Here is a 24,960-nt window from a genome sequence, read left to right as displayed (position 1 = left end):
TATACTGAAGTGCAATTGATTCTCAGATTTAGTTCCAGATATAAATTCTTTCAAGTATGCCCGTGTGACAATATAACCTTGAAGTAAGTGTGCCTTTAAAATAATTTGAAATATTATATGAATGGAGTGGTACAGTGCTTAAACAAAGGCAAGCTCTTGGTAATGCATTGAATTAAGTTCAGGATGTACCTTTTTAATTAAGACTGGGCTAAAGCCTGCTTTCATTTTTAGGTAAAGCTTACATTGTAAAATGAGAAAATATTTTGAGATACTCACAGAATCTTATAAAAGGAAGATTTAAAAGTCCTTTACCTGCTGGATGTATGGAAAATACAGGATGTATAGAAATACAAGCTGAATTTTTGTCCTGCTTAGAGTGGAAATTTTTTAAGATATTACTGAAGTTAAAATTTTATATAATGAATAATTTCTTATTATATTTTTAAAAGATATTACTAAAAACTCTCACTGAATCTAGATGGACAAATAGATAGACATGTGTATTACCTGTGTCTCTTGGGTTTTCTGACCTGTTAAAAAGTCATATTCCTTTTCAAGTAATCTGTCCTAATATAATCAGAGACAGGATTATCATAAGACATCAGTAGTGTGCTCCTTGTGATAGAGTTGAACAGGAATGTGAGGTCAATGAAAGCTTTTTCTTAATGTGAAAAAAGTTTAGGAGTATTTCCACTCAGATGTAATGATAAAATTTGGCTTAAGGGAGATTTTCTTAATGTAAGTCTGCTATGTATTTCTAAATAATAAAGCAGAAACTTCTGTTAGCATAGCATTGATAGCTTCTGTGATACTTCTGGGTTTTAATGCTTGTTGAAAACCTATGCATGCTTTGTTGCCTTGAATCTGATATCATATCTCTCCATTTTCTCATCATAACCTCATTTTTCCCCCGTTTGCATTTAATTTTTAGAATTGGTTTGTTTATTTTATTGGATATATTTTACATCTTACTTTGCCTACATTATTTCCTGTACTTTCCTCCTGTCTCTCCCTCACTTGCTTTTTCCTGTGTCATTCTGATCTTTATTAAAGCTTCCCAACTTTTTGGTCGCCTAGTGACACTCCATTGTATAATCTGGAGCCCTGTGAACCACTGCCTTTTGATGTTGCAAGATTTCGTGGGCTGACAGCTACTGTGTTGCTGGACCTTACCTATCTGACTGGTATTCATGAAGATATGGGAAAGCAAAGCACCAAGAGACATGAGAAAAAACACAGGCATGAATCTGAAGATAAAGGGGAAATGGACCAGAAAATGGAGGGTGATGTTGGATCAGATGTACGGGTAGGACAAAGTGCTGATGATAACAAAGGACACGGCGCTACAAGCTCTAAGTCGGAAAATGAAATTGCTTCGTTTTCCTTAGAACCATCAACACTAGGTATGGAATCCCAACACCAGCCTGCTGAAGGAAGAAAAAAGAATCATGAACATACTCCAAGAAGTCATGATATAGTGCAGTCAGAAATCAGAGCAGTGCAGCTATCTTATCTTTACCTTGGTGCTATGAAGTCACTTAGTGTTCTTCTTAGTTGTAGTAAATACGCTGAACTACTGTTAATACCTAAAGTCCTGGCAGAAAATGGTCACAACTCTGATTGTGCTAGTTCTCCGGTTGTTCATGAAGATGTTGAAATGCGTGCTGCCTTGCAGTTCCTCATGCGACACATGGTGAAACGGGCAGTGATGCGTTCACCAATTAAAAGAGCTCTGGGACTGGCAGATTTGGAACGAGCACAAGCCATGATCTACAAATTAGTTGTCCATGGGCTGCTGGAGGATCAGTTTGGTGGCAGACTTAAACAAGGTACATTTTCAAAATTATATATCTAGTACTAATTTTTTTCTATTAAAATTATTAGTAACAATGCTAATAGAAATAACGTAATCTTGTAATTTTGTATGGGTGATACTTTGGAGGAATGTTAATTGGACAGAGAAATTTTACAAAGTTGTTTTACTGTTTTGTGCCATAGAATGGTAGGGGTTGGAAGGGACCTTTAGAGATCATCTAGTCCTGCTAAAGCAGGTCCGCCTAGATCAGGTCACAAAGGAATGCATCCAGGTAGGTCTTGAAGACTTCCAGAGGAGACTCCACACCCTCCCTGGGCAGCTTGTGCCAGAGCTCCCTCACCTGAAGAGTAAAACAGCTTTTCCTTATGTTTAAATAGAACCCTTTGTGTTCCAGCTTCTTTCCATTACCCCTTGTCCGGTCACTAGATACAACAGAAAAAATTGATGTCCTAACCTGACATCCACCACTTAGATATTTGTAAATATTAATGTGATCACCCTGCAGTCTCCTCCAGACTAAACAGCCCCAGTTCCCGCAGCCTTTTCTCATAAGGAAGATGCTCCAGTCCCCTGATCATCTTGGTGGCCCTGCACTGGACTCTCTCCAGAAGTTCTCTCTCCTTCTTGAGCTCGGGAGCCCAGAACTGGACACAGGACTCTAGATGAGTCCTGTCATCAGAACAGAGGAGGAACAGAACCTCTCTTGACCTGCTGGCCACACTCTTCTTGATGCATCCCAGGATGCCATTGGCCTTCTTGACCACGAGGGCACATTGCTGGCTCATGGTTAGTTTATTACCAACCAGGACTCCCAGGTCTCTCTCTGCAGAGCTGCTCTGCAGCAGTTCAATCCCCAGCCTGTACTGGTGCATGGGGTTGTTCCTCCCCAGATGCAGGACTCTGCACTTGTCCTTGTTGAACCTCATGAGGTTCCTCTCTGCCCAACTCTCAAGCCAGTCGAGATCCCGCTGAATGGCAGCACAGCCCTCTGGGGAATCAGCCAGTCCTTCTGGTTTGGTGCCATCAGGGAACTTGTTGAGGGTATACTCTGTCCCCTCATCCAGGTTGTTGAAGAAGGTGTTGAATAAGACTGGCCCCAGAACCAATCAATCCCTGTGGAACTCCACTGTCCACAGGCCTCCAACTCGATTCTGTGCCATTGATCACCACCCTCTGGGCTCTGTCATTCAGCCAGCTCTCGATCCACCTCACTGTCCACTCATCCAAGCCACACTGCCTGAGCTTTCTGATGAGGATGTTATGGGAGACAGTGTCAGAAGCCTCGTTGAAGTCAAAGTAGAAGACATCCACTGTTCTCCCTTCATCTAGCCAGCCAGTTATACACTCGTAGAAGGCTGTCACGTTGGTCAAACAGGATTTCCCCTTGTTGAATCCATTTTGACTCCCCCTGATAACCACCATTTCCTTCATATGTTTATTAACAACATTGAGGATGAGTTGTTCCATCAGATTTCCAGAGATGGAGGTGAGACTGACCAGCCTGTAGTTTCCTGGATCGTCCTTCCTGTCCTTTTTGAAGACTGGAGTGACATTGGCCTTTCTCCAGTCCTCAGACACCTCACCTGTCTTCCATGGTTATTCAAAATTGATAGAGAGAGGCTTAGCAATCACATCAGCCAGCTCCCTCAGCACTCTAGGATGCATCCCATCAGGACCCATTGACTCATTAACACAGTATTAATCTTGGCCAACAAGTCTTTAACCTCTTCCTCATCCACCAAGGGCTGGTCCTCTGTTGTCCAGACTGTCCTACCATACTTGCTGGACTGGATTTCCCCAAGACTGACCTTGGCTATAATACTGACTTTTTTTGCCTTTTCCCTGATTCTTTATTAAAAAAAGAAAGGGAATACATGTCAGTAAATCAGATAGATAATTTGTCTTTAATACTTTTTAAAAATTCGTTCTGTGTATACTCACCAGAAGGATTTACATGTGACAAAACTCACTATTGTTAAATGTGACTATGCAGTCATGATAACAGATTATATTGAGCATATTCAGGATGTAGGTAAACTATATTTCTCTCTGAAAATCTCTAAATCAGTTGCAGGAATTTGGCTTGGGAGTTTTGTTTTCTGAGATTTCTTCCTGAGATATTTGGCACTGCACTAACAGAAGCCGAAGAGAAAATGTCTGTCATGCCTTTTCTTAAAAATACATGTATATCAGTCTTCCATTTAGATTGGTTTAAAGAAAAAAATATCTAAAATATTAAAGCTAATTACTATACTGTCTGTTTCTTGGCTGTCTTAAGGACTTCTTCTGAACCAACCAAGAAAACCCTCCAAAAATCTGTCCTTAAACAGCTGAGTTAAAAATAGCTTTATAGCTAATCAGCTCCATTTCTATATCAGAGACTTCTTTTCTTTTTGCCCACAAGAATAATCCTAGCTGTTAGAATTGTAAATCTAAATCTCATATAAGATCTAACCGAGTAAATGGCTTCAGTTATGATCTGTAAACACTTGTTTGCTCTTTGCTTTGTATCAATATGACAACAGCATTTGTTATTTCTTTACATAAGTCCGTAAGTATTTATTTATATGGTGTGTGTTTCTACACACTCCTTTCTTGGGAGGGAATTTTATAAATAATGCTGTCTTAGTAGACACAGAGATAATTTTGCTCAACACAGTTATAGTAATGTTTCTGTAACACGCTTTTTTCTAATACAGAAGTAGATCAACAAGTAGAAGAAGGTGATCAGTCTCAGCAAGCCCAAACACCAGTTACAACCAGCCCTTCTGCTTCTAGCACAACATCTTTCATGAGCAGCTCTTTGGAGGATACTACCACTGCTACTACCCCAGTAACTGATACCGAAACGGTTCCAGCTTCAGAATCACCTGGTGTTATGCCTCTCAGTCTTCTTAGGTGAAATAATTTATTTTCAGGTTACATGATTATTTTTGTGGTGTAGGGAGCCAGTTTTGTGGTTTATATACAATATGTGTCTGTAGCTGTATAAGTCTTTGGAACAATTAATGTTTGTTTTTGCTGTCAAGAGCTTTCTCTGTGGAGGACAGAGTTTGTTACTTAGATTTGTGGGACGTGTTGCTAGAAGTAAAAAGCTGTTAAGCTTTTAATACACTATGTGTGTAGAGATATATATAAACACCTCAATTCTTCAAGACAGGAGAAAAATACCTTTCTTATGTTGTACTTCAGTTCTCATGCTTATTCGATACAATTTAAATCACAAGTCTCTGAAATTCTTGTTTTTTAACAAATAGTTATTAGTTCTCAAACTAGAGGTCTTAGTTTCTAGGTAACATCCTGCAAGCTTGTTTCATCCTACTCTGACATAATGAAATGGAAGTAAGATAAAGCTAATTAATCTACAGAGACTATTTGTGATGTAGAAGGAGAACTGCTTTACACTAATTAGATCTCTGTTCTAAGTATATTGATTCTGTTGATATCTGACCTCTGTTTTTAGAGTTTGCAGATTATAATTTGACAAAAGCCAGAAAGACGTCCTAGTACCTGGACAGTGAAAGCAAAATACTCACCTGATTCATTAGCCAGTCTGAGTTCTGAACAAAGTAGGGAAATGGGAAGAGCATTTACTTCTCATTTACTTCTTTTAGAATAGCTCTGCTAGGATTTTTTTTAGTTATGTTACTTAGACTTTAACTTTCCAGGCAAAGGTGGTAGGAGTGAGCTGTTCCAACAGGGTTATTCTTAAGCCCACCCCAATGTATACATTGTGCCTTACCCTTACAAAATAGAATTGTTGTAAAGTATGACTTGCCAAGCGCACTGTAATTTGATGGATTTCTTATATCAGACCTTTTTCAGCATAGCTCTTTTTAAATTTAAATTCATGTTATTCTTTTTAAAAGGCAAATGTTCTCCAGTTATCCTACTACAACTGTACTTCCAGCACGCCGTGCTCAGACTCCTCCAATATCTTCTTTACCAACATCTCCTTCAGATGAGGTTGGAAGGAGACAAAGTTTGACTTCTCCCGATTCCCAGTCTGCGAGGCCTGCCAATCGTACAGGTAAACTCATAGTCAATATAGGTAAAAATGTGGAGAAGTTAAAACATTTGCAGAAGTTCAGTGTAGTTTTTTAAGCCATTGAAAACCAACAGGATTTCTTTTTAATACAACCTAACATGCAAAGCGTCATTAAAAACCTTTTAATGATTTATCTTCAGGAAAAAGCTGTAGATTGTCTTGCTCTAGACTTTATCAAGCAAATGAAATTAGTGTTTAAAAGCTGGGGAATGGATTGCAAAGCAGGACAGTATATAAAATGAGAATGCAACATAATTGGCAGTTACTTGAAAACGTTAATTCAGTTTGGGCTTGTTTCTTTGCCTGTGTGCCACTGTTGAGTGCACTAATTTTCTAACTTTTGTTAGATCATATACCATACAGAAGACAAAAATTAGTGTAATTTATGATACATAAAGTAGTATGACTCCTTCAAATTGATTATTTTTAATGAGACAGAAGGGGCTCTCCAGCCTTCATGGGCTCCACATGCTGCTGTCTGGAATCATGTGAAGACGGTGAGAGGCCTCTGGTCTTAGAAGTTTTATTAGCCACCTGCACTGGGCGTCTCGAAACAGCAGCTTACTCTCTTCCAGCTTACACACAGAATTGAGTACCTGGGAGGCTGAACAAATTGTTGTGTGAAGATCTTGAGCTTCCGAAGAGCACAAATGAGTATTGTGACGCAAAAGAGATAATAACAAAACCAAAGTCAATGCTTTAAAATTCCTGACTGATAATACATTTCATTTATACTTTCATATCCATGCTATTTGTTGGATCTTTTTGCTGAGTTGCTTCTAGGCATAATACTGTCTTTGCAACAGTGTTTGTTAGTACATTGTTGGTACCTTCATTAGTTAGACCTCTCTTTTATGGAAAATGATAAGGAAACTGTGGGTTTGGGGCAGTAATCCCTTGAAAGAGTCTTTGCACAGAAATGTGGCCATCATCTACAAAGGTGTTTTTTCTGATATATCACCAGCTGAAGTCTCTTTCTATACCTTAATAGGAATAGTGTTGATGTAATCTCATAACATTTGGGAATCTTGATGCTTTGGAGAAGAATGACTTTATCTAGTGTACCTGAATAAAAATCAAATATATGATTTCGTACAGTTTTTAAATGGAAATAATCTTAAAAGATTAAAATAAATAGTTGTTTGAATATCATCAGTATCCTACTTGATTAAACAGAGGCTTATGTAATATAGTATCTTACCATAAGAATGAACACCATCTGGTTTCATTTTAGAAAGTATCTTACTTTCTGGAAAGTAGTAGAGAGGAAAATTGGTAAGGACAATTATTCCCTGATTTAAGATTAATATATCAAAGTAAAGTCTAATACTAAAGAATGATTTATGCACTTTATATTTAATGTTTTCTGTCTTTTAAGCTTTGTCTGATCCAAGCAGCCGACTTTCAACATCCCCTCCTCCTCCTGCCATTGCTGTTCCATTGTTAGAAATGGGTTTCTCGCTCAGGCAAATTGCAAAAGCTATGGAAGCTACAGGTAATCTCTAACTATGATATCAATTTTAAACTGAAAAATTAGATCAATACGAAACACCTTTTTCCAATGGAATACTTAATTTTTAGTTCTGTAACCATTCATGGGGAAAAATGGATTTTTTTTCACTGTCAGTAATATAATACAATTCTATAGTGTGCTGCTTTTTTTGGTTTTGTTTTGGTTTTGGGGTTTTTTTGGTTTTTTTTTACTTTTTTTTTCTTTTTCCTCCCTGCTTTCAGGTGCCAGAGGAGAAGCAGATGCACAGAATATCACAGTGCTGGCCATGTGGATGATAGAGCACCCTGGAAATGAAGATGATGAAGAGCCCCAGTCAGAAGGGACTGCAGATTCCCGACATGGCACAATAGTCTCTGGAAGTGGTGGGAAATCTGGTGATCATTGTTATTTGCAGTCACCAGGTGATATCCCATCTGCTGATGCCACAGAGATGGAGGAAGGCTTTAGTGAAGGGTAAAATGTTGGTTTTTTTTTTTCTAATAGCTTGTAATCCATTGCTAAAACTGCAAATCTCTCAAGCTCTTTGTTGCTAAGAGAGCAATTATTTCATAATACTACCTTTGAGTTTTGGTGCAACACAACTAAAAGCAAAGTTGCAATAAAATTAGGTGTGTATGAATCATTTATTTTCTAGTAGTTTGTGCACAGAACTGAGGAAGAATGTATCTAAGGAAGGAGGAATAAGAAAAGTGAGGGCATATAGCTAGCATTTTAGCTGAAAGACCTAGTAATGAAGCAAAATTTCCTTGGCGTATTCTTTTTTCTTCAGAGTATTTGTGAACATGTATTTTTCAACTTTTTTTTTCTTTTTTTTTAAATTAATTCTTGGTATGTCCAGAGAAGATGAAACTAAATTGAAGTTTACATTCTTGGTCATCTTCACAACCTTAGATCTAAACTATTAAACAAGGAAGAAAGATGATTGTTTTCCTTTTGTCTTACATCCTAAAATTAGCAGTTGTGTTTTTAAGTGACACCTATTAGTAATCATACCAGCTTTTTGTTAATAGGAAGGATGACAATTACAAGATGTAATTTGAGACCACTTTTATTCAAATTCTTGTTGAGACATGCATTTTTAAGTTTCTTCAGTTACTTTGTCCAAAGTAAACTGTCATGGAAAACCTCAAATTCCGGTTGGGAGAAGTAAATTAATCAACAGGTACTACTAAGTAACTTAAATTTATGTTTTGCAAAAGTGAGAAATAACTGAGGCAGCAACAACAGTGGTTTAGGCCCATCAGGGGACAAAAGACCACGATTAGCCTGAAATACTAAAGACCTGAGGATTGCCAAAGGTCAGGGAGAGCTTAATTGCTGCTTGAGGTCCAGGACAAAACAGACCAGGCTACTCGGCTTGGGGAAGAAAACAGAAAATCATTTAATGCAACACCAACTAAAGCATAACCATAAACCCCCAAAGCATAACAAACATAACACAGTGTTAAAACGATGAAAAGTCCGACCAACCCTTTAAGACCACCTTCTCCCCACTCCTCCCCTCTTCCTGGGCTCAGAGTCCTGATCCCAGTGTCTTTACTTCTTCCCCCCTTGAACGACCCAGGGGGGGCAGGGAGTGGGAGTTTCAGTCAGTCTATTCCTGATAGCTTCTACCATTTGTCTCTCCTCAGGGCAGGTGGGCTCTGCACCAGTCCTCCCTGCACCTCCGTGAGGTACCTCACACACACGGCAGCCCTGCACGGGCTGCTCCAATGTGCATTTATCCCAAAGGCTGCAGCTCCTCTCTGCCTCTCGTGTGGGGCTGCTCTGGGGCCCGCAGGCTCTCCAGCACGGCCTGCGCCATGGCCGCCTCCTCACACAGTCCCTCGCCCGTCCAGGTGCCTCACATGGAGCTGCTGGTGGCTCTCAGTCCTGCCATGGCCCTGCATGGGTTGCAGGGGTACAGCTGCGTTCTCACCATGGGTTGCAGAGGTGCCTCTGGTCTGATGCTCCTCCTTCCTTCCTCCTGCTCTGACTGTCGGGTCCATGTGGTCGCCTCCATCTTGTATCACTGTTACACCTCCTGCCAGCACTTCAAATTCCCGTCCCTAAATAGTGATGGCAGAGGCGCCAGATTGGCCCAGCCGGGCCGGAGGTGGGTGTGAACCCAGGAGCCGGGGGAGAGTCCAAAAACTCTTTACCGGGTCTTCACTGCAGCCCGCTTCCCCTGTTACCAAGCAAAAGCTGCTCCTTGCTAAACCATGACAATACCCAGAAAAACTGTTTTTATTTCTTTTAAAAAGAGAAAACCTTGTTCAAGCTGTAGTTAACAGTGACAGCGTAAAATGAGTGCTCTCCCTCAATTTTTGAAATGCTTAGGCACTATGTAAGCATCAAATAGATATTCATGTTGCTGCATCTAATTTGTCTGAGGTAAATCCCACAGTCAAAAGGACAGTAAATAAGTGCTACAGTGGAACTGAAAAATTCTTGAATTCAGATTCTCTTTTTTCCTGCTGTGAAAGAAAGAAAAAAATGTCCAACAAATAGAATCCTAGTATTTTTCCTTGCTTACTGCATGTGACTGTTTAAAAGTTGGTTTGATTTACCTGTAAATTACAAATTTTTGTAGCCCTGACAATATGGATCATGTGGATAATGCAGCTTCTGCAAGTGGACCTCCTTCTAGAAGTCGGTCAGCTGTAACAAGAAGACACAAATTTGATTTAGCTGCCCGAACATTGCTAGCACGTGCTGGTAAGTATGCTGAAAGACTTCCAAGGTCTTTGCTTATCTAGTACATGAAGAGGAAGGGGATTACTACTCGACATGAGAGTTAGAAATCTCTCCTTCACCCATATGTATCAATATATATTTACCTTAGGTATTTTATCTGGTAATGAAGAGATTATATTTAGCAGAAGTTTCAAAAACAAAGCAAAAGCAACTTGGAAGTACAGTTGTCTTTCTTACATGCAAAATAAAAGTACTATTTCTTTGTTTTTTTGTACTTGAGCGGGATTATACCGCTCTGTACAGGCCCACAGGAATCAGAGTCGGCGAGAAGGGATATCTTTGCAGCAAGATCCAGGGGTGCTTTATGACTTCAACTTAGATGAGGAGCTGGAAATTGACCTTGATGATGAAGCAATGGAAGCTATGTTTGGTCAAGACCTGGCTAGTGATAATGATATTCTGGGAATGTGGATCCCAGAGGTACTGGATTGGCCTACCTGGGTGTGTGTGACTGCAGCGGGGGCTGCTTTAACTTAATGCTTTTTGCATGTTCATGTTTTTTAATTGAAAATAACGTGCATATGCTTATAGCCTGTTTGAAAATATCTTACAAAAGGCCAGCAATGCTTAAAATCTTCTTGTATTCTCTAACTTCACTTTAGATTAATAGTGCTTTGTTGTGTTTCTTGCTCTGCACTTTTACACTTACATAGTTTTTCCTCTCCCCTGAAAGATGAGAACAGAACTAGTATAGTTGTTTTGATGATATCACTTAGAGGTCAAGTAGATGTTTCAGACTGCTTAGCTGAATGAGGTAACAAACAGTCATAAATGTTTTTTTCAATTTAAAATAATAATAAAATATTACAGTACCTCATCTGTAACAACATGATTTGCACTTCAGGGTTTTGGGTTTTTTTTTATTTAGTCATGACATGCATTTCATTCTCTGGGAAAGAGAATGTTGCTGTGTAGCCCACTAAAAAGATGTTTGAGGTGCAAAAGAAATATAATAACAGCAGCTTGTTACTCTTTGGATTATCCGTGTCAAATTAGACAAGCAACTCACAAGGTTAAACTTTCATCTCCTAGTTACAATATTACCTGATTCTGTGGAAGTAAATTTTCACATACATACTGATTTTTCCAAAGATCTCATTTCACTGGAACAGCACAATAACATTGCTGACTTAGGACAGAAGTGGAATTTCAGAAAAATGAACTTTATATTCAGACAAAACCTTGGACTTTAGTGACACAAATGATAATTCTTGTTGCTCAGTAAACGAAAAGTCCGATTGTCAGAAAAAATAGTTCTTTTTTCTTTGTTGGATATATTGTCATTCCACTTCTGAGGAGAACCACAGTAGCTTAAGGACAGCATTGAAGGCGAATTAGCAGAGTTATATGTGAAAAGTTACTCTGCCAAGAGTTTTGAGTCAAATCTGAAATCAAGTAGGAAAATCTCATCCTCTGAAGCTTTACTTGCTTTCTTTTTTCTGTTCTGAAATGGTCTACTCTTCATTATGGCATACATTGTCTACTTCTACTTTTCTTTTGTTCAAGTTAACCATATAAATGTGTCAGTATGTATATAACAGAAATGGGCAAGAACATCCACGTTAGATGCATATTTTATACCTAATGTGAAGATTTTTATTCTGTACAAGTAACGTGAAAATCTTACTGTGTAGCATGTTTGTGAATCTGAAGACAGAGAAGAAGTGGTGGTTTGTGAACTGTGTGAATCCAGTGTTGTCAGCTTCAATCAACACATGAAGAGAAACCACCCAGGCTGTGGTCGCAGTGCAAATCGCCAGGGCTATCGCAGCAATGGTTCTTATGTGGATGGATGGTTTGGCGGGGAATGTGGAAGTGGAAATCCATACTATTTACTGTGTGGCATCTGCAGAGAGAAGTACTTAGCCCTGAAGAGTAAATCTAAAACATCAACTTCTGAAAGGTACAGAAATAAAAGGTAGAGGAGTACTCTGTGTAAAGAAAGGAAGCAACTTAAAAGAGTTTACCTGCATCAACATGTTAAGAATTTGATTAAAGAAATGAAAATCCCTTGCAGAATTTGTCTTTATCTTTACAGAAAATTATTTTAAGCCTCAGTTTTCAACAAATGCATATTTAGAAAAAAAAAGAAAAGTCTTGATATTTATATTTTAAAAACAAAAACCAGGCAACTATTTCTTCGTATGTTGCCTACTCATGTTGACTTTTGAAAACTTTGTTTTTCGATTCGGACAATTCCAGTATTTTTAGTGAGCCTTTTAGAAGCCCTTTTATTTATTTGTTTGTTACTAGCCATTTGCAGAAATGGTATTTGTATTGACAGTAAAGTAACTTAATAGTAAACCAAGTTTTAAGGTATTATGCATATATGTAAACTCTTAGCACTATTCCATTATTTTCTTAATGTTTTTTTGGTACAGGTACAAAGGCCAGGCTCCTGATTTAATAGGAAAACAAGACAGTGTCTATGAAGGTATGTATTTAAGTTGCTGAAGACACCACGTACTTTGCACTTACACAGTGGTGTTTTTATGCAAATAAACCTGTTGGGAAACTGTACACGATGGTTTACTTTAAAATGTTTTTCAGACTAGATGACTATTTGAATATTTTTTTCAGTTCAAATGGGGAAAAGAAAATCAGTGACTTGTTTTCCCTGTGTCTTTCATCTAAGTAGCTGAAATGGCAAATACTTCTAGGTTTTGGTGATTATATATTGTGGGTAGATGTTATGGCTGGGACTGCACAAACAAAGCCTTATGTTCAGATATATTTCTTGAACTTTGTAGGAGAAGTTAATTAACCTGAGTTTGAGTCTCAGAAGTCCGTTGTCAGGCTTATTCTCACTTATTTTATCTTTGTATGAGTTGAGAGCACCCTGAGGATGGCTTCTGCTTGAAACAGATTATTTTTAGTGAATGTAGAAAACCTTTCTCAGATGATTTTTTGATTCTGTCCCTTTTCCTAAGACTAAATGAAGGTTCCAGAACTCCATCTTCCAGCAGATAAAAAGTGTTCAGGTTCTACTGTGTGGGAAGTGAGATAGAGCATGAGGGATGAGTAAATATAAGTTGAGTTCTTTGTGAAAGGATTGGGAAGTGAATGGAATGCATAACAGAATTGCATTTATATTTTGTTTATAAATGCTGTATCTATGTACTGGGTGTACAGTTGTCACCTAAGAATCCTTGCAAACTTTTTGGATAAATATGAAGACAAGACATTTCTATTATTCATCTTTGCTATTCAGTCCTTTGGAACATGTACGTGTTACTGTGATTTAAAGCACAATTGTATGTCTGTGCCTTCCACTGCAAGAACAGGACTTTTGTTTTCTGATTTACTATGTTGTGTCTATGTCAACATCAGAAGATGAGCTGTGTTGCAGATTACTGTATACATTTTACACCCTGTATTAGTTTTTTAATTAATTTAAATTATTTGCTAGTTTAACTTTTGTAACCAAGTTTAATTATACTTCTCCAATTCTAGAAGACTGGGATATGTTAGATGTAGATGAAGATGAAAAGCTGACAGGAGAAGAGGAGTTTGAATTACTGGCTGGACCTCTGGGGTTAAATGATCGACGTATTGTACCTGAACCTGTCCAGTTCCCTGACAGTGACCCTCTGGGTGCTTCAGTTGCAATGGTGACAGCCACCAACAGTATGGAAGAAACATTGATGCAAATAGGTAAATTTGAAATTAATTTCATTCAGGAAACAAGTCTCTTTTGGTGTAATTTCTGTAAGGGCAATACAGAAATATTTGGACAGTGTTTCCTGCCTCCTGCCATGAGGAACTTGAAGACAAGTTCTAAATTGTCCCTGTATTATAGAGATGTTTGAGAGAGGAGTGGGAAACATTCATACTGACTGAAGGCTTGGGGCTTTGATTTACTAATAAAACCATGACCACAGTCTTACAACGGATGCAAGTAGCATGTTTTGCAGAACTGAAAGCTGGATTCATGGATTTAAGCTGGGACTTGTTGAACAGCGTATTGGTCAGCAGTCAATAGCAGGATCAGTATTTGAGTTTGTAGGCTCTTCTAATGGAAAAGTGAAACAGAAGAATTAACATTAACTTGAGTATCGTCAGGTTGTCCTCATCTATCTTTGAAAATCATAAATAAATAAATAGAATGTAGATTGTGTTTCAGGAGTTTTCCTTTCCTCTCGCTCATCACTGTAGTTCTGTCTATATGTAATGTTGAAAAATTAATGACTAATTTTGCAAATTTAGGCCAAATTTGCTTATATGCTTGTTGCTATATGATAATGTTTTGTTTTTCTTTGAACACTAACACAAATCATCATTATTTCCAAGGCTGTCATGGCTCTATAGAAAAAAGCTCTTCTGGCAGGATAACCTTAGGAGAGCAAGCGGCTGCCCTAGTAAATCCACATGACCGTGTTATGGCCCTAAGAAGAGTGACAGCTGCTGCCCAAGTCCTCCTTGCAAGAACTATGGTTATGAGAGCACTCTCACTTTTGTCTGTCAGGTTGGTGGCAACCTTGGCAACACTTCCGCCTTTCCATTTGTAACCAGTTATCAAGTTGTGTTTAATAGGGATGCAGTGTTATTTATTTGGGATAACGATTCTTATTTTTTCTGCTTACATCATACTATTAAGTGACAGAGTTCTGTTGATTTTATTTTTTTTTCTTCTGAATCCTATCTTCAAACTATTTGAAAGGGACTTCTACATCTTACATGGAAAGCAGCCTCCAGTAATGTCAGCCATTCAGAACATAAAAATGCCGTGTTTGTCAGTAAGTTTTTTTTAAAGCAAGTTTTAGAATTTAGAGATAAACAGCAGAAGGAAGATGAAATGCAGGAGTGGATGGGCTGTGAGGATTTAGAAATTGACTTTGTATGTGGTACCTGTGCAACTGTGAAAACATCAGAGAGATCTGATACGGATATGTACCTATTGTCATAGCATAACTCAAAACATGAATTATCTTCATAAATTTGTTTATGAGTAAAATCATGTATTTATGCTAGACCAAGTCTATATAACATGTTTTTGTCTTCAACTTAAAAGAAAAGGAGTGGAGAGGCTGCAGATTAATTTCTCTTTCTTCCACTCTTCCCTGCATGTTAACAATGTCCAACTAATCAGACAGGCAGCACTCTCTAAGGGTTTGAGAATAGTTTTATCCAAACATTACTTTCCTTTAAAATGTACTAAGAAGCCCTAGAGTATTTATTTATGTTCATTTTTTGACAGTGGTTCCAGTTGTAGCCTGGCAGCTGGTCTGGAATCCTTGGGATTAACAGATATCAGAACTTTGGTTCGTTTGATGTGCCTCGCAGCAGCAGGGAGAGCAGGCCTCTCCACAAGTCCATCCACTGTGTCAAGTTCAGCAGAGCGATCTAGAGGAATACACAGCAAAACAAGCAAGCCTATATCTTGTCTTGCTTATCTGAGTACAGCAGTAGGCTGTTTGGCATCCAACACTCCTAGTGCTGCAAAACTGCTGGTACAGTTATGTACACAGGTAGGACTCCTATTTCAATGTAAATATTTATATTAAACTATTTATGCATGAGATGTGGCAATCCATTTTGTACATATTGATAATTTGTGCTTTTATGTTCTCAACTGTGACAAGATTGCCCCTAGTTTGAGCATCTCCTTAGAGTTCATGTTTATGGCTTTGCATAAAAGTATGTTTTATTGTTGGTAAAAATCAAGTAACTGTATTTTTTTTTTTTCTGAGTACTCTTCTCAAGGGGACAAAAATGACTGTTCTTGTATTGATAGAGTTTTTCAGTTTAAAGTTTTGGGGTTTGGAACTGAGTCAACTCTACATGGAGCTCAGATTGTTTATATTTAGAAAGACCCAATCTGCAGCTGTGAACATACAACAGGATTTCATATGTGTCAGGAAACTTCTAAACAGAGTAGTTAAAAGTTCTGTTCTTCTCAGTTTGAAATGTAATTGTAGAGAAATATGAGTGTTGGATGGGATAATGGATTTTATTATGTGTTACTACTTTTTTTATCCTATCACCAGATGCATGTCTTTATAAAGTTCTTTTATAAGCTTCTTGGTTCTTGTTGGTATTCTTGGTTACTTGATACTTTTTTTCCCTTTTTTTAAAATCCCTGGATCTGAATAAGTTGGTTTCATTAAGACTAGATATTCCCCAGGGCAGGAGACCTAAATTCCCCATTGTACATGATCTTTGCCTGCTAAAATAAAAGTGAGAATTTCTGAGAAGTTGAAAATTTCTGGGGAGAAAAAAACCCCTGAAAATCTTTAAAACTCTGCATGAGTTGTTCAACTAGAAAAGTTTTCCAAAATTAATTTTTGTGTTTGTTCTGGTTATTTATTGTCTGTCTTTATTTTTAGAATTTGATTTCTGCAGCAACTGGTGTAAACTTGACAACAGTTGATGATCCAATTCAACGAAAATTTTTGCCAAGTTTTTTAAGAGGAATTGCAGAAGAAAACAAACTTGTCACGTCTCCCAATTTTGTGGTCACTCAAGCACTTGTAGCGTTGTTGGCAGACAAAGGGGCCAAACTGAGGCCAAACTATGATAAAGCAGAAATTGAAAAGAAAGGTATGATATAGCTTTGATTTTAAATGTTAATAATTAAATCTTCAGTTCCTCATGTTTAAGGTGAGACTTGCTAGAATAATGGATAAATGTCTTCAAAAAAATGTACGAAACCTGTTTTAATATATATGATCTTATATGATCTAGTACACAAATTTTACCAAGAAATATGATGTTATTACATAATTGCCACATTAAAATAAAATCTGGCATGTGTGTATTCAAAGCCATGTATGGCTAAAAGCATTCAGCTTTGCTTGTGCCACCTTACGGAATTAAGGGGAATAACAGTTGATTACTGCCACCAGAGTGCTGTTCAACCTCTGCTGCATGAAGTTGTGTTGCCTCTGCTGTAAGATATGAGAAAGCCAAAAAACAACTGTCAGACAGTAGGCCATTGCTGTGTTAAAGGGAGGGAAGGACACAGCCATGACAGCAACTTATCTCTGTCAAAAGAGCCATTTTCCTGTTCAGAAAGCACTTGTTCTTTGAACATCCATTTTCCATATGGTGGTAATAAGGCTGTTGATAATTCTGTTCTTAAGGAATTTTTGGTGAAATTTTGAGGGTGTGTTTTTATTCCTCTTAGTATCAGAAGAGTGTTTTTTCTAACAATTAACATGATTGCAATGTTGTAATGTTTGTTAATATCTTTCTTTTTGTGGAAATTATGGCTAATGCTGTGCTCATTTGTGTGATTCTGTTTGGTACTCATCTAGGCATCATCTCACTGTTTTGTTTAAGCAGGTTTAATTGCCCATTTGTATGCCCATCCTTCCTATGATCCTTCTGCTGTAGGCCCTCTGGAGCTGGCTAATGCACTAGCAGCTTGCTGCCTCTCTTCAAGGTTGTCTTCACAACATAGACAGTGGGCTGCTCAGCAGCTGGTGCGAACCCTTGCAGCGCATGACCGAGATAATCAAACTATTCCTCAGACCCTGGCTGATATGGGGGGAGACTTGCGAAAATGTTCCTTCATAAAATTAGAGGCTCATCAGAACAGGGTGAGTGTGATTTCTCCCAAAATTGCATGAATTCTAATACTCTTTTGCAGAGTAAAATACTGTTATTTTACGAGTATGCTGACTGAAATGATTTCAGGCAGTTAAAAAAATTACAAGAAGTAATTTTGTGGTAGTAAAGTTATTTTCTGATTTTTAAAAAAAAGCTTATTTGAACCTTCTATTAAAGGAGATATAAAAGTGCTCTTACAGTACATGAAGGCGGCAGGATCACTAAATCTTTTCTTAGACTAGATCTTAGTTTGCCTTAATTTTTCTGTCATAATAGTTAATGTTTTTGTTCAGTATTCTATGCAATGCCTGTGAAGCATGGATCTGAATGCAGTTTAGCATCCTTGTAATAGTACACAATGCTGTAGAAAAGGATGATTGCTGCAGTGTATTTCAGTAACGTAGCTAATGCTGTGTCCTGTTGGTTAGTGTTTGCTTAATATTAGTGAACAAACATGCCTAAGCTTTAGATTGAAATGCCAGTTTTGGTATTTGTAGGTCATGATGTGTGTTTGGTGCAATAAAAAGGGACTTTTGGCGACTAGTGGAAATGATGGCACCATAAGAGTGTGGAATGTTACAAAGAAGCAGTATTCATTGCAACAAACTTGTGTGCTCAACAAGCTGTAAGTTGATTCTTTATAACAGTCAGATATTTAACTTAAGCTGTAATTGTTCAAGATAATGAAAAGAGCCAACCCTGCAACATGTCCTTCACTGACATTCTCTCATCTTATTCTGGGACTGTTTCTGTGTTTATGGCATGCAAAGTAAATGATACGGCTTAAAACTGAAAACAGAACTTCAATATCAAGCTGATAAGTATCAGTATTAAGAAATCATGTTAATGCTGTTTAAAAATACTCTTCATTCATTCATATAGTGAAAAATAGGTAAAATAAAAACTATAAGAGATTGTCATAAAACATGCAAATATTCCTACAGGGGATTCCAATGTACAGTTCCAAAATAAAATATGGTAATTATGAGTGGAGTCATTTGAGTTAAATGTGAGAAAAGAATTTGTGACTTCTGGGATTCAGGAACTGAAACTGGAATTGAGAGCAAGATGTGCTTTTTTGATTTCTTTTGTCCAAGATACTCGGTTTCATATCATGACTTCCCAGAAAGTTTTGACCTCACCAAATATGTTAAATTTCAGATACAACTAGGTAACATTAAAGATAATTAAATATCTTTTTCTGATTGAAACCTAACTTTAAATTTCTTACTGTGGAAGTAATTAGTATCTCATTCTGTAATTTGAAGTAGTTTTAAATAGAATATAGAACTATGAGAAAAAAGTGTAATGTGAATCTGCAGTGATGGCAGGATTGTAACTCAGGTATTTGGTGAATTCTGTTTTCCTGTCTGCTTGAAGGAAATTCCCATTTCTAATTGTATTATTTTATCCTGTTATAGAGAAGGTGATTCTGAAGAAAGTCTGGGGTCACCCAGTGATCTCAGTTTGTCTCTAGTGTGTTGGAGCATCAGTGGCAAATATCTGGCTGGAGCTACCGAAAAGATGGTGAACATATGGCAAGTCAATGGTATGGTCTTAACTAGCTGTGAACACTTGATATACAATGTATTTCGAGGCAAGCTGCTAAGTTAGTGAATATCTGTTTACCCCCATATTTAACTCTGTGTACTCTTGTGTTTAAATGCCTTGCATCTTCCATCAGGTCTTGGAAACTTATTTAATTAGAGAAAAGCACTAACCACAAATGGCTGTGTTATTTAGCTAGTTCAGTAGAAAACTGAGCAGCATATAAGTCCTTGTTGAATCAGAAGTGTTTAGGTGTGAGGCTTGATCACTCTGTAAATGCAGACAAAATCTTCCTATAATCTGCAATAATTAGCTTTCTACATGCAACAAGGAGAATGCAAAATTTGACTGAAACAAATGGAGGGAAGGATTTATAGAGTGGTCATCTAGATGGAATGTCTTCTAGTGAGAGTAGAATGAGTGAGCTTGTTTTATTTATTTGAACAAGAGTCTTGGAGGAAGAAACTTAGAAATAAATACCTTGGAAACTCTAGGAGAAGCTCAGAGAGAAAAAGCAGCTTTGTAAGCAAATGGATGGTGCTTGCACAAGAAGAAATGTAGATAAATTGCCCATGACTAATTTCATGAAAGTTTCTAATGATCAAAAGATTGTGATCTCATGGCTTGTAAGGAGAAATGGCAACTGAGGAGGAAATACTATAACATTAATTAGATAAATGTATGAGATTGCACTGTGATGAGAGGGACTAAATCTGATGGAGTGCTGTGGGTTAACCTCAGCAAGCCACTGGACACTGCAGAGCCATTTGTTCACTCTCCCCTCTCCCAGTGAGATGGGGAGGAGAACCGGGGAGAAAAAAAGTACAACTCGTGGATTGAGATAAGGAAAGTTTAATAACTAAAATGGAATAAAATATAATAACAATTATATATTGATAATAATATAAGTAATAAAATGAAATGTAACAGAGAGAGAAAGATAAATAAAACCCAAGGGGAGGAAACAACCCAAACCCAAGTGATGCCCAATGCAGTTGCTCACCACCTGCTGACCAGTACCCAAGCAATGATCTGCCCCTCCTCACCAACTGCTTCCAGTCTATATACTGGGTGTAGATGTTCTGTGGTATGGAATAACCCTTTGTCTAGTTGGAGTCAGCTCTCCTGGCCATACTCCATCACAGCTTCTTGCACACTCCAGCCAACTCGCTGGCAGGGCAGGTTGAGAAGTGGAAAAGGCCTTCACACTGTGCAAGCACTGCTCAGCAATAACTATCAATTACTTGGATAGTAATTCTCAGATACAACATTTTTTTCAACACAAACCAAAAGCACAGCCCTGTAGCAGCTGCTAGGAAGAAAATTAACTCTGTCTCAGCTGAAACCAGGACACCCAGGAAAGGCCCTGTCCCACTGCATGGTTCAATTTGCAGGCATCTTTCATTGGATTCTCTTACATTTTATTGTCATTTGTGCTCCAGTTGACTGATCTGGCATAGTACCTCTAGAACTCCATTGAGAGAAAGGCTGTTAATCACTTGATCATTGTAATCTCTAAAACTCCTTTCTGTTTTTTTGCACTTTTTAAGTTTACCAGTTACACGGCCCATTGTTAATAGCCAGTCCACAAATTTAATGAGTACTGAAGAATTTAGCTTCCTTCTGTAACAAAGCTATGTAACCTGACTGGTAATTGAAGCTTGTTAGCTAGATTTTGAGTAGATTAGTGGACCATTGCTTTGTAGTCTTGTAATTTACATGAATTTGTAGTATGTCCTAGCTTTAAGTAAGATCTCTTGATATTTTCCCATGAAAAGTATTTTTGATGTTTTCTTTTCTTTATGAAGATGAAGTAGTTTTAAAAGTCTTTTTGGGCTCCTAGGAGGAAAAGGATTATTAGATCTTCAGCCCCACTGGGTATCTGCTCTAGCTTGGCCAGAAGAAGGGCCAGCTGCAGCATGGACAGGAGATGTACCAGAATTATTATTAATTGGTCGTATGGATGGATCTCTTGGTCTTATCGAAGTTGTAGATATTTCAACCATGCACCGGCTAGAACTGGAGCACTGCTACAGAAAGGATGGTAAGTAACTGTATCAGTATTTATGTAGAAATTAAAATTGTTAGTCCACACCCACGCTCTTTTTTATTTTATTAACCAAGTATATAGTCTAAGTTTTGTATTATTGTTCATGGAATATGACTTCTGGTACCTTACCTGCAAGCTTCATTCGCTTGCCTTCATGGGAGAATAGTCTGTGAGATCTCTTATCTGCACCCTGATTTCCCTACAGCAGAGGCAAACAGTTTGCAGCAACCTAGTCAAATCCTGACATCCCTTACCATTGTACAAAATCAATATAGATTCTCTGTAGTCTCTGCTCTGTCTACAGATAGCATGGAGTCAGTGTTATTTCAGTCACTGCTATTTTTTCTTTATAGTTCCAGTCCAGGGGACATCAAGTAGCATGTCTTTGGCAGCGTTGCATGGTTTTGCATATTGGTTCTTCAGGACATTTGCAGATTTTTTGTGGTCAGAAGTAAAGCATTATCTTTGTGCTAAGAAAGACTCAAGCTGTTGTCAGTGCTTTTCTTAGAAGCATCCCTATTTCAGATAAACGTATAGGACTCAGACTACTTTCTTTTTTTTTCCTAGTATAGTCCTTTTTTCCACATCAGGAACAGAGATTAAATTGTTTCAATAAAAAGAAGCAGAATGAAAAAAGTATTACAGAATATCTCAAAAGCTGTCATTATGGTGGCACTTAGCTTTATCTTTACCATACAAATTCCAGAAATGTTTCAGACAAAAGTAGCAGGTTAAGTATTTGTGTTGGTACAGGATATTTTAGACAATGGCACTGCAAAAAATTCTTTGGCAGGAGTAAAATTCAATTAAATTTAATTTTTGTGTTTTCTGTTTACATAGTGTCTGTCACATGCCTTGCCTGGTTCAGTGAAGACAGACCATTTGCAGTTGGCTATTCAGATGGAAAATTGCTAATAGGATCAAAGGAACCACTGGAAAAAGGAGGAATTGTTCTGATTGATGCACATAAGGTAGAGTTAGGTGTTGTGTTTTTTTTAAATAATGTGTAGTTTGTGTTGGTAAATATCTGTTAAAGCCATTTTCTGTGTTTGAAAGCTGTTTGTAAAGTCAAGATTCACAGAACGGCAGGGGTTAGAAGGGTCTTCTAGAGATCATCCAATCCAACCTCCCTGCTAAAGCAGGTTCACCTCAATCAGGTCACATAGGAATGTGTCCAGGTGGGTTTGGAAACCTCCAGAGAAAGAGACTCCACACCCTCCCTGGGGAGCCTGTGCCAGGGCTCCCTCGCCTGAACAGGAAAGAAGTTTTTTCTTGTGTTTGGGTGCAACTTGTTGTGTTCCAGCTTATGCTAAGAATGCATGCCTATTTCTGATACAAATACTAAACACAATATATTTTAAAGGAACTAAATTTTTAAAAAAAGGAAAATAGATTTTATAGCTGCTTTTGCTGTTAAGAGATTGTGAAGTGTATGTACATGCAGTCACAGCAGTGACTTCAGGACATAGCTATGCATATCTGCATTTAAAATACTATAGTTCTTTTAGTTTGTAGAAGTGCTCATAATAAATTATAATATGTCACACGTTTTTGTAAAGTTCCTATGCAAAGCAAAAGATTATTATTTTTTTCTAAATGTGCACCTGCAAAGATTTAGAACCTTCACTTTGCTAGTAAGTGATAATAAATCATTAACAGTCTGTAAGTGTTAGGCTGTTACACTAATAATTACACTACACTAATAGTGTTAGTGTAAGTGTTAGGCTAAGAGGAGAGTTTGTCAAGTGTAAGTGTAGTAAAAGCATCTTGAGTGTTTCCATGAGCTTGGTATTTGAAGCATGGTAGTCACGCCTTTTTCACGGTGGGCTGTTTTCCATTCCTACCTCAGTTAAACCTCTGGCCCATTGCCAAATAGAGTTAACAAACCAGGCACCAATCAGATAATTCATACTGCAATTTCATGATACAAAAAAAGAAGGAAAAACTGTCAGCTTCCTTGGAAAAATATAAAAGAAAGGTGTACAGTTGAAAAGAGATCCCCTTTTTGTAGCCCCGATGCTTTTCACTTCAGTTTCTCTCAGGAACCTAGGATTTTCTTTTCATTTGTCAGTTCTGAAAACTATCCCTATGCTTTCATAATTGCAACTTGCTCTCTTAGTAATGATTTGTTTGAGAATCAAATGTTGTTATTAATAATTCAATGTTACATTAGCCCCAAGAGTTAGATTTTCTCTATTCTCACTGTGTTACTTCATACTGACTTTTATTTTTTTTAAATCTGATAGGATATGATTGTTAGTATGAAGTGGGATCCAACTGGTAAGATTCTCCTGACATGTGCCAAAGAAGAAACAGTCAGACTCTGGGGATATATGGGAGGATGCTGGAGACAGCTGCATTCACTCTCCCATCCGGCTCTTGTGAATGCCATTGCCTGGTGTTCTGTTCCAGGGAAAGGACCCAAATTGCAGCTTTTGCTAGCTACGTATGTAGTTCTTTTTAATTATTTCTATATCTCTTTAGTTGGTCTTTTCTGTAAGTCTTTAGAGTCTAGAGCAAATAAAATTCTATCTATTTTTAAAATATTGTTCATTCTGTAAGCCAGTTGCCATTAGATCCATGAGGCTTTATAATTTAAATGGAAAGAGTGGCTCTGATCATGTAACCAACTGTTTTCTCCGTGCCATGAGACCTGTGTATGTTCGTCTTGCAGGAAATTTTTTTTGCTTCACCCAAATATTTTTGTTAAGAATATGTTGTTAGTAAATATTGAAGAGCTACAGAGGGGAAGAATAGGAAAAAGGAATTTATCCATTGGGAACATGCCTTTCCAGGTTAATTGAGACAATATAGTTTTATAGGAAGGTGGTAAAGACTACTGGTATTTTAAGTTAATATCTTTACTCTGTTTTTCTGATATATCCTGACTTTAGAGGATGCCACAATGGTTTGGTGTGTGTCTGGACTGTTCCCCAGGACATAGTAATCACATTGCAGTCCAGGTCAACTTGCTCAGAAGGATGGTGGGACCAAGAAACAAGTGCCAAGGTGAAAGAAGTAAACTCATTTAAAAGTTTCTCTGTTTTCATTTTTTAAAATGATGATAAATTTATACTAAGATTTAAGAAGAGTTTAATTTTTTTTCTAGATAATACTAAGTCAAGATTCATTTCACCAATGTAAATTTTTATACAGTCTTTAATGTTGATAACATTTTGTAAAGGGAGAAAATATGGTAATGTAACAAAGATTTATAAAAATTTATAGTACTGGTCTTTTTTAATTATCCCATGGAAATTCCTTCATCTCTATGGGTGATAAGTACTTATTGCAGAATTCAGAAGCTTTTGCATTATTTGGTTTTCTGTAACCAGTTCATTGTTCCATAACTGTGAAATAATTTGCAGGATGGATACAGAAAAGCTGTAGAAGTCAAGTGTGTATTTCAACTGAGAGGACATATTACTCCTGTTCGGACTGTTGCGTTCAGTCCTGATGGGCTGGCATTAGTGTCTGGTGGACTTGGTGGTCTCATGAATATTTGGTCTTTACAGGTAAGGTCATTTTTTTGGTGTGGTGTGTTTCATTTTTCAGTATAAGTATCTAAAAAATGGTCAAGGCATCCAATTAGCTCTCCTTCTCCCCCCCACCCTGCCCAGTAGGTTAGAAACAGTAGAGACAGTATGGTATAGAATGATGGTATAAAATTAGAAATAATAAAATATAAATTCAAATTG

The 24,960-nt window shown here is 37.6% G+C and overlaps 1 protein-coding gene across 10 annotated transcripts in view; it reads left to right on the top strand.

Moving 5' to 3' along the window:
- HERC1 (HECT and RLD domain containing E3 ubiquitin protein ligase family member 1) overlaps positions 1 to 24,960 on the top strand; it is a 103,110-nt gene that overhangs the window by 62,803 nt on the left and 15,347 nt on the right. For 5 of the 10 annotated variants that reach the window (XM_061999389.1, XM_061999385.1, XM_061999384.1 and 2 more), the window contains exons 38-58: positions 1,054 to 1,829; positions 4,516 to 4,714; positions 5,686 to 5,846; positions 7,243 to 7,359; positions 7,599 to 7,830; positions 9,950 to 10,074; positions 10,334 to 10,554; positions 11,748 to 12,016; positions 12,495 to 12,547; positions 13,567 to 13,767; positions 14,404 to 14,578; positions 15,311 to 15,581; positions 16,440 to 16,653; positions 17,398 to 17,654; positions 18,162 to 18,289; positions 19,086 to 19,213; positions 21,056 to 21,256; positions 22,103 to 22,233; positions 23,509 to 23,708; positions 24,157 to 24,271; positions 24,631 to 24,777. In XM_061999389.1, coding sequence (XP_061855373.1) covers positions 1,054 to 1,829; positions 4,516 to 4,714; positions 5,686 to 5,846; positions 7,243 to 7,359; positions 7,599 to 7,830; positions 9,950 to 10,074; positions 10,334 to 10,554; positions 11,748 to 12,016; positions 12,495 to 12,547; positions 13,567 to 13,767; positions 14,404 to 14,578; positions 15,311 to 15,581; positions 16,440 to 16,653; positions 17,398 to 17,654; positions 18,162 to 18,289; positions 19,086 to 19,213; positions 21,056 to 21,256; positions 22,103 to 22,233; positions 23,509 to 23,708; positions 24,157 to 24,271; positions 24,631 to 24,777 — 4,321 coding nt within the window. The remainder of the gene's footprint in view (positions 1 to 1,053; positions 1,830 to 4,515; positions 4,715 to 5,685; positions 5,847 to 7,242; positions 7,360 to 7,598; positions 7,831 to 9,949; positions 10,075 to 10,333; positions 10,555 to 11,747; positions 12,017 to 12,494; positions 12,548 to 13,566; positions 13,768 to 14,403; positions 14,579 to 15,310; positions 15,582 to 16,439; positions 16,654 to 17,397; positions 17,655 to 18,161; positions 18,290 to 19,085; positions 19,214 to 21,055; positions 21,257 to 22,102; positions 22,234 to 23,508; positions 23,709 to 24,156; positions 24,272 to 24,630; positions 24,778 to 24,960) is intronic. The other 5 variants (XM_061999391.1, XM_061999390.1, XM_061999388.1 and 2 more) reach the window with 4 other exon arrangements.

This window comes from Colius striatus, chromosome 7 (genome assembly GCF_028858725.1).
Source record: "Colius striatus isolate bColStr4 chromosome 7, bColStr4.1.hap1, whole genome shotgun sequence".
In the NCBI taxonomy this organism is placed as follows: Eukaryota; Metazoa; Chordata; class Aves; order Coliiformes; family Coliidae; genus Colius; species Colius striatus.
This window is presented reverse-complemented; position numbering and strand designations above follow the sequence as displayed.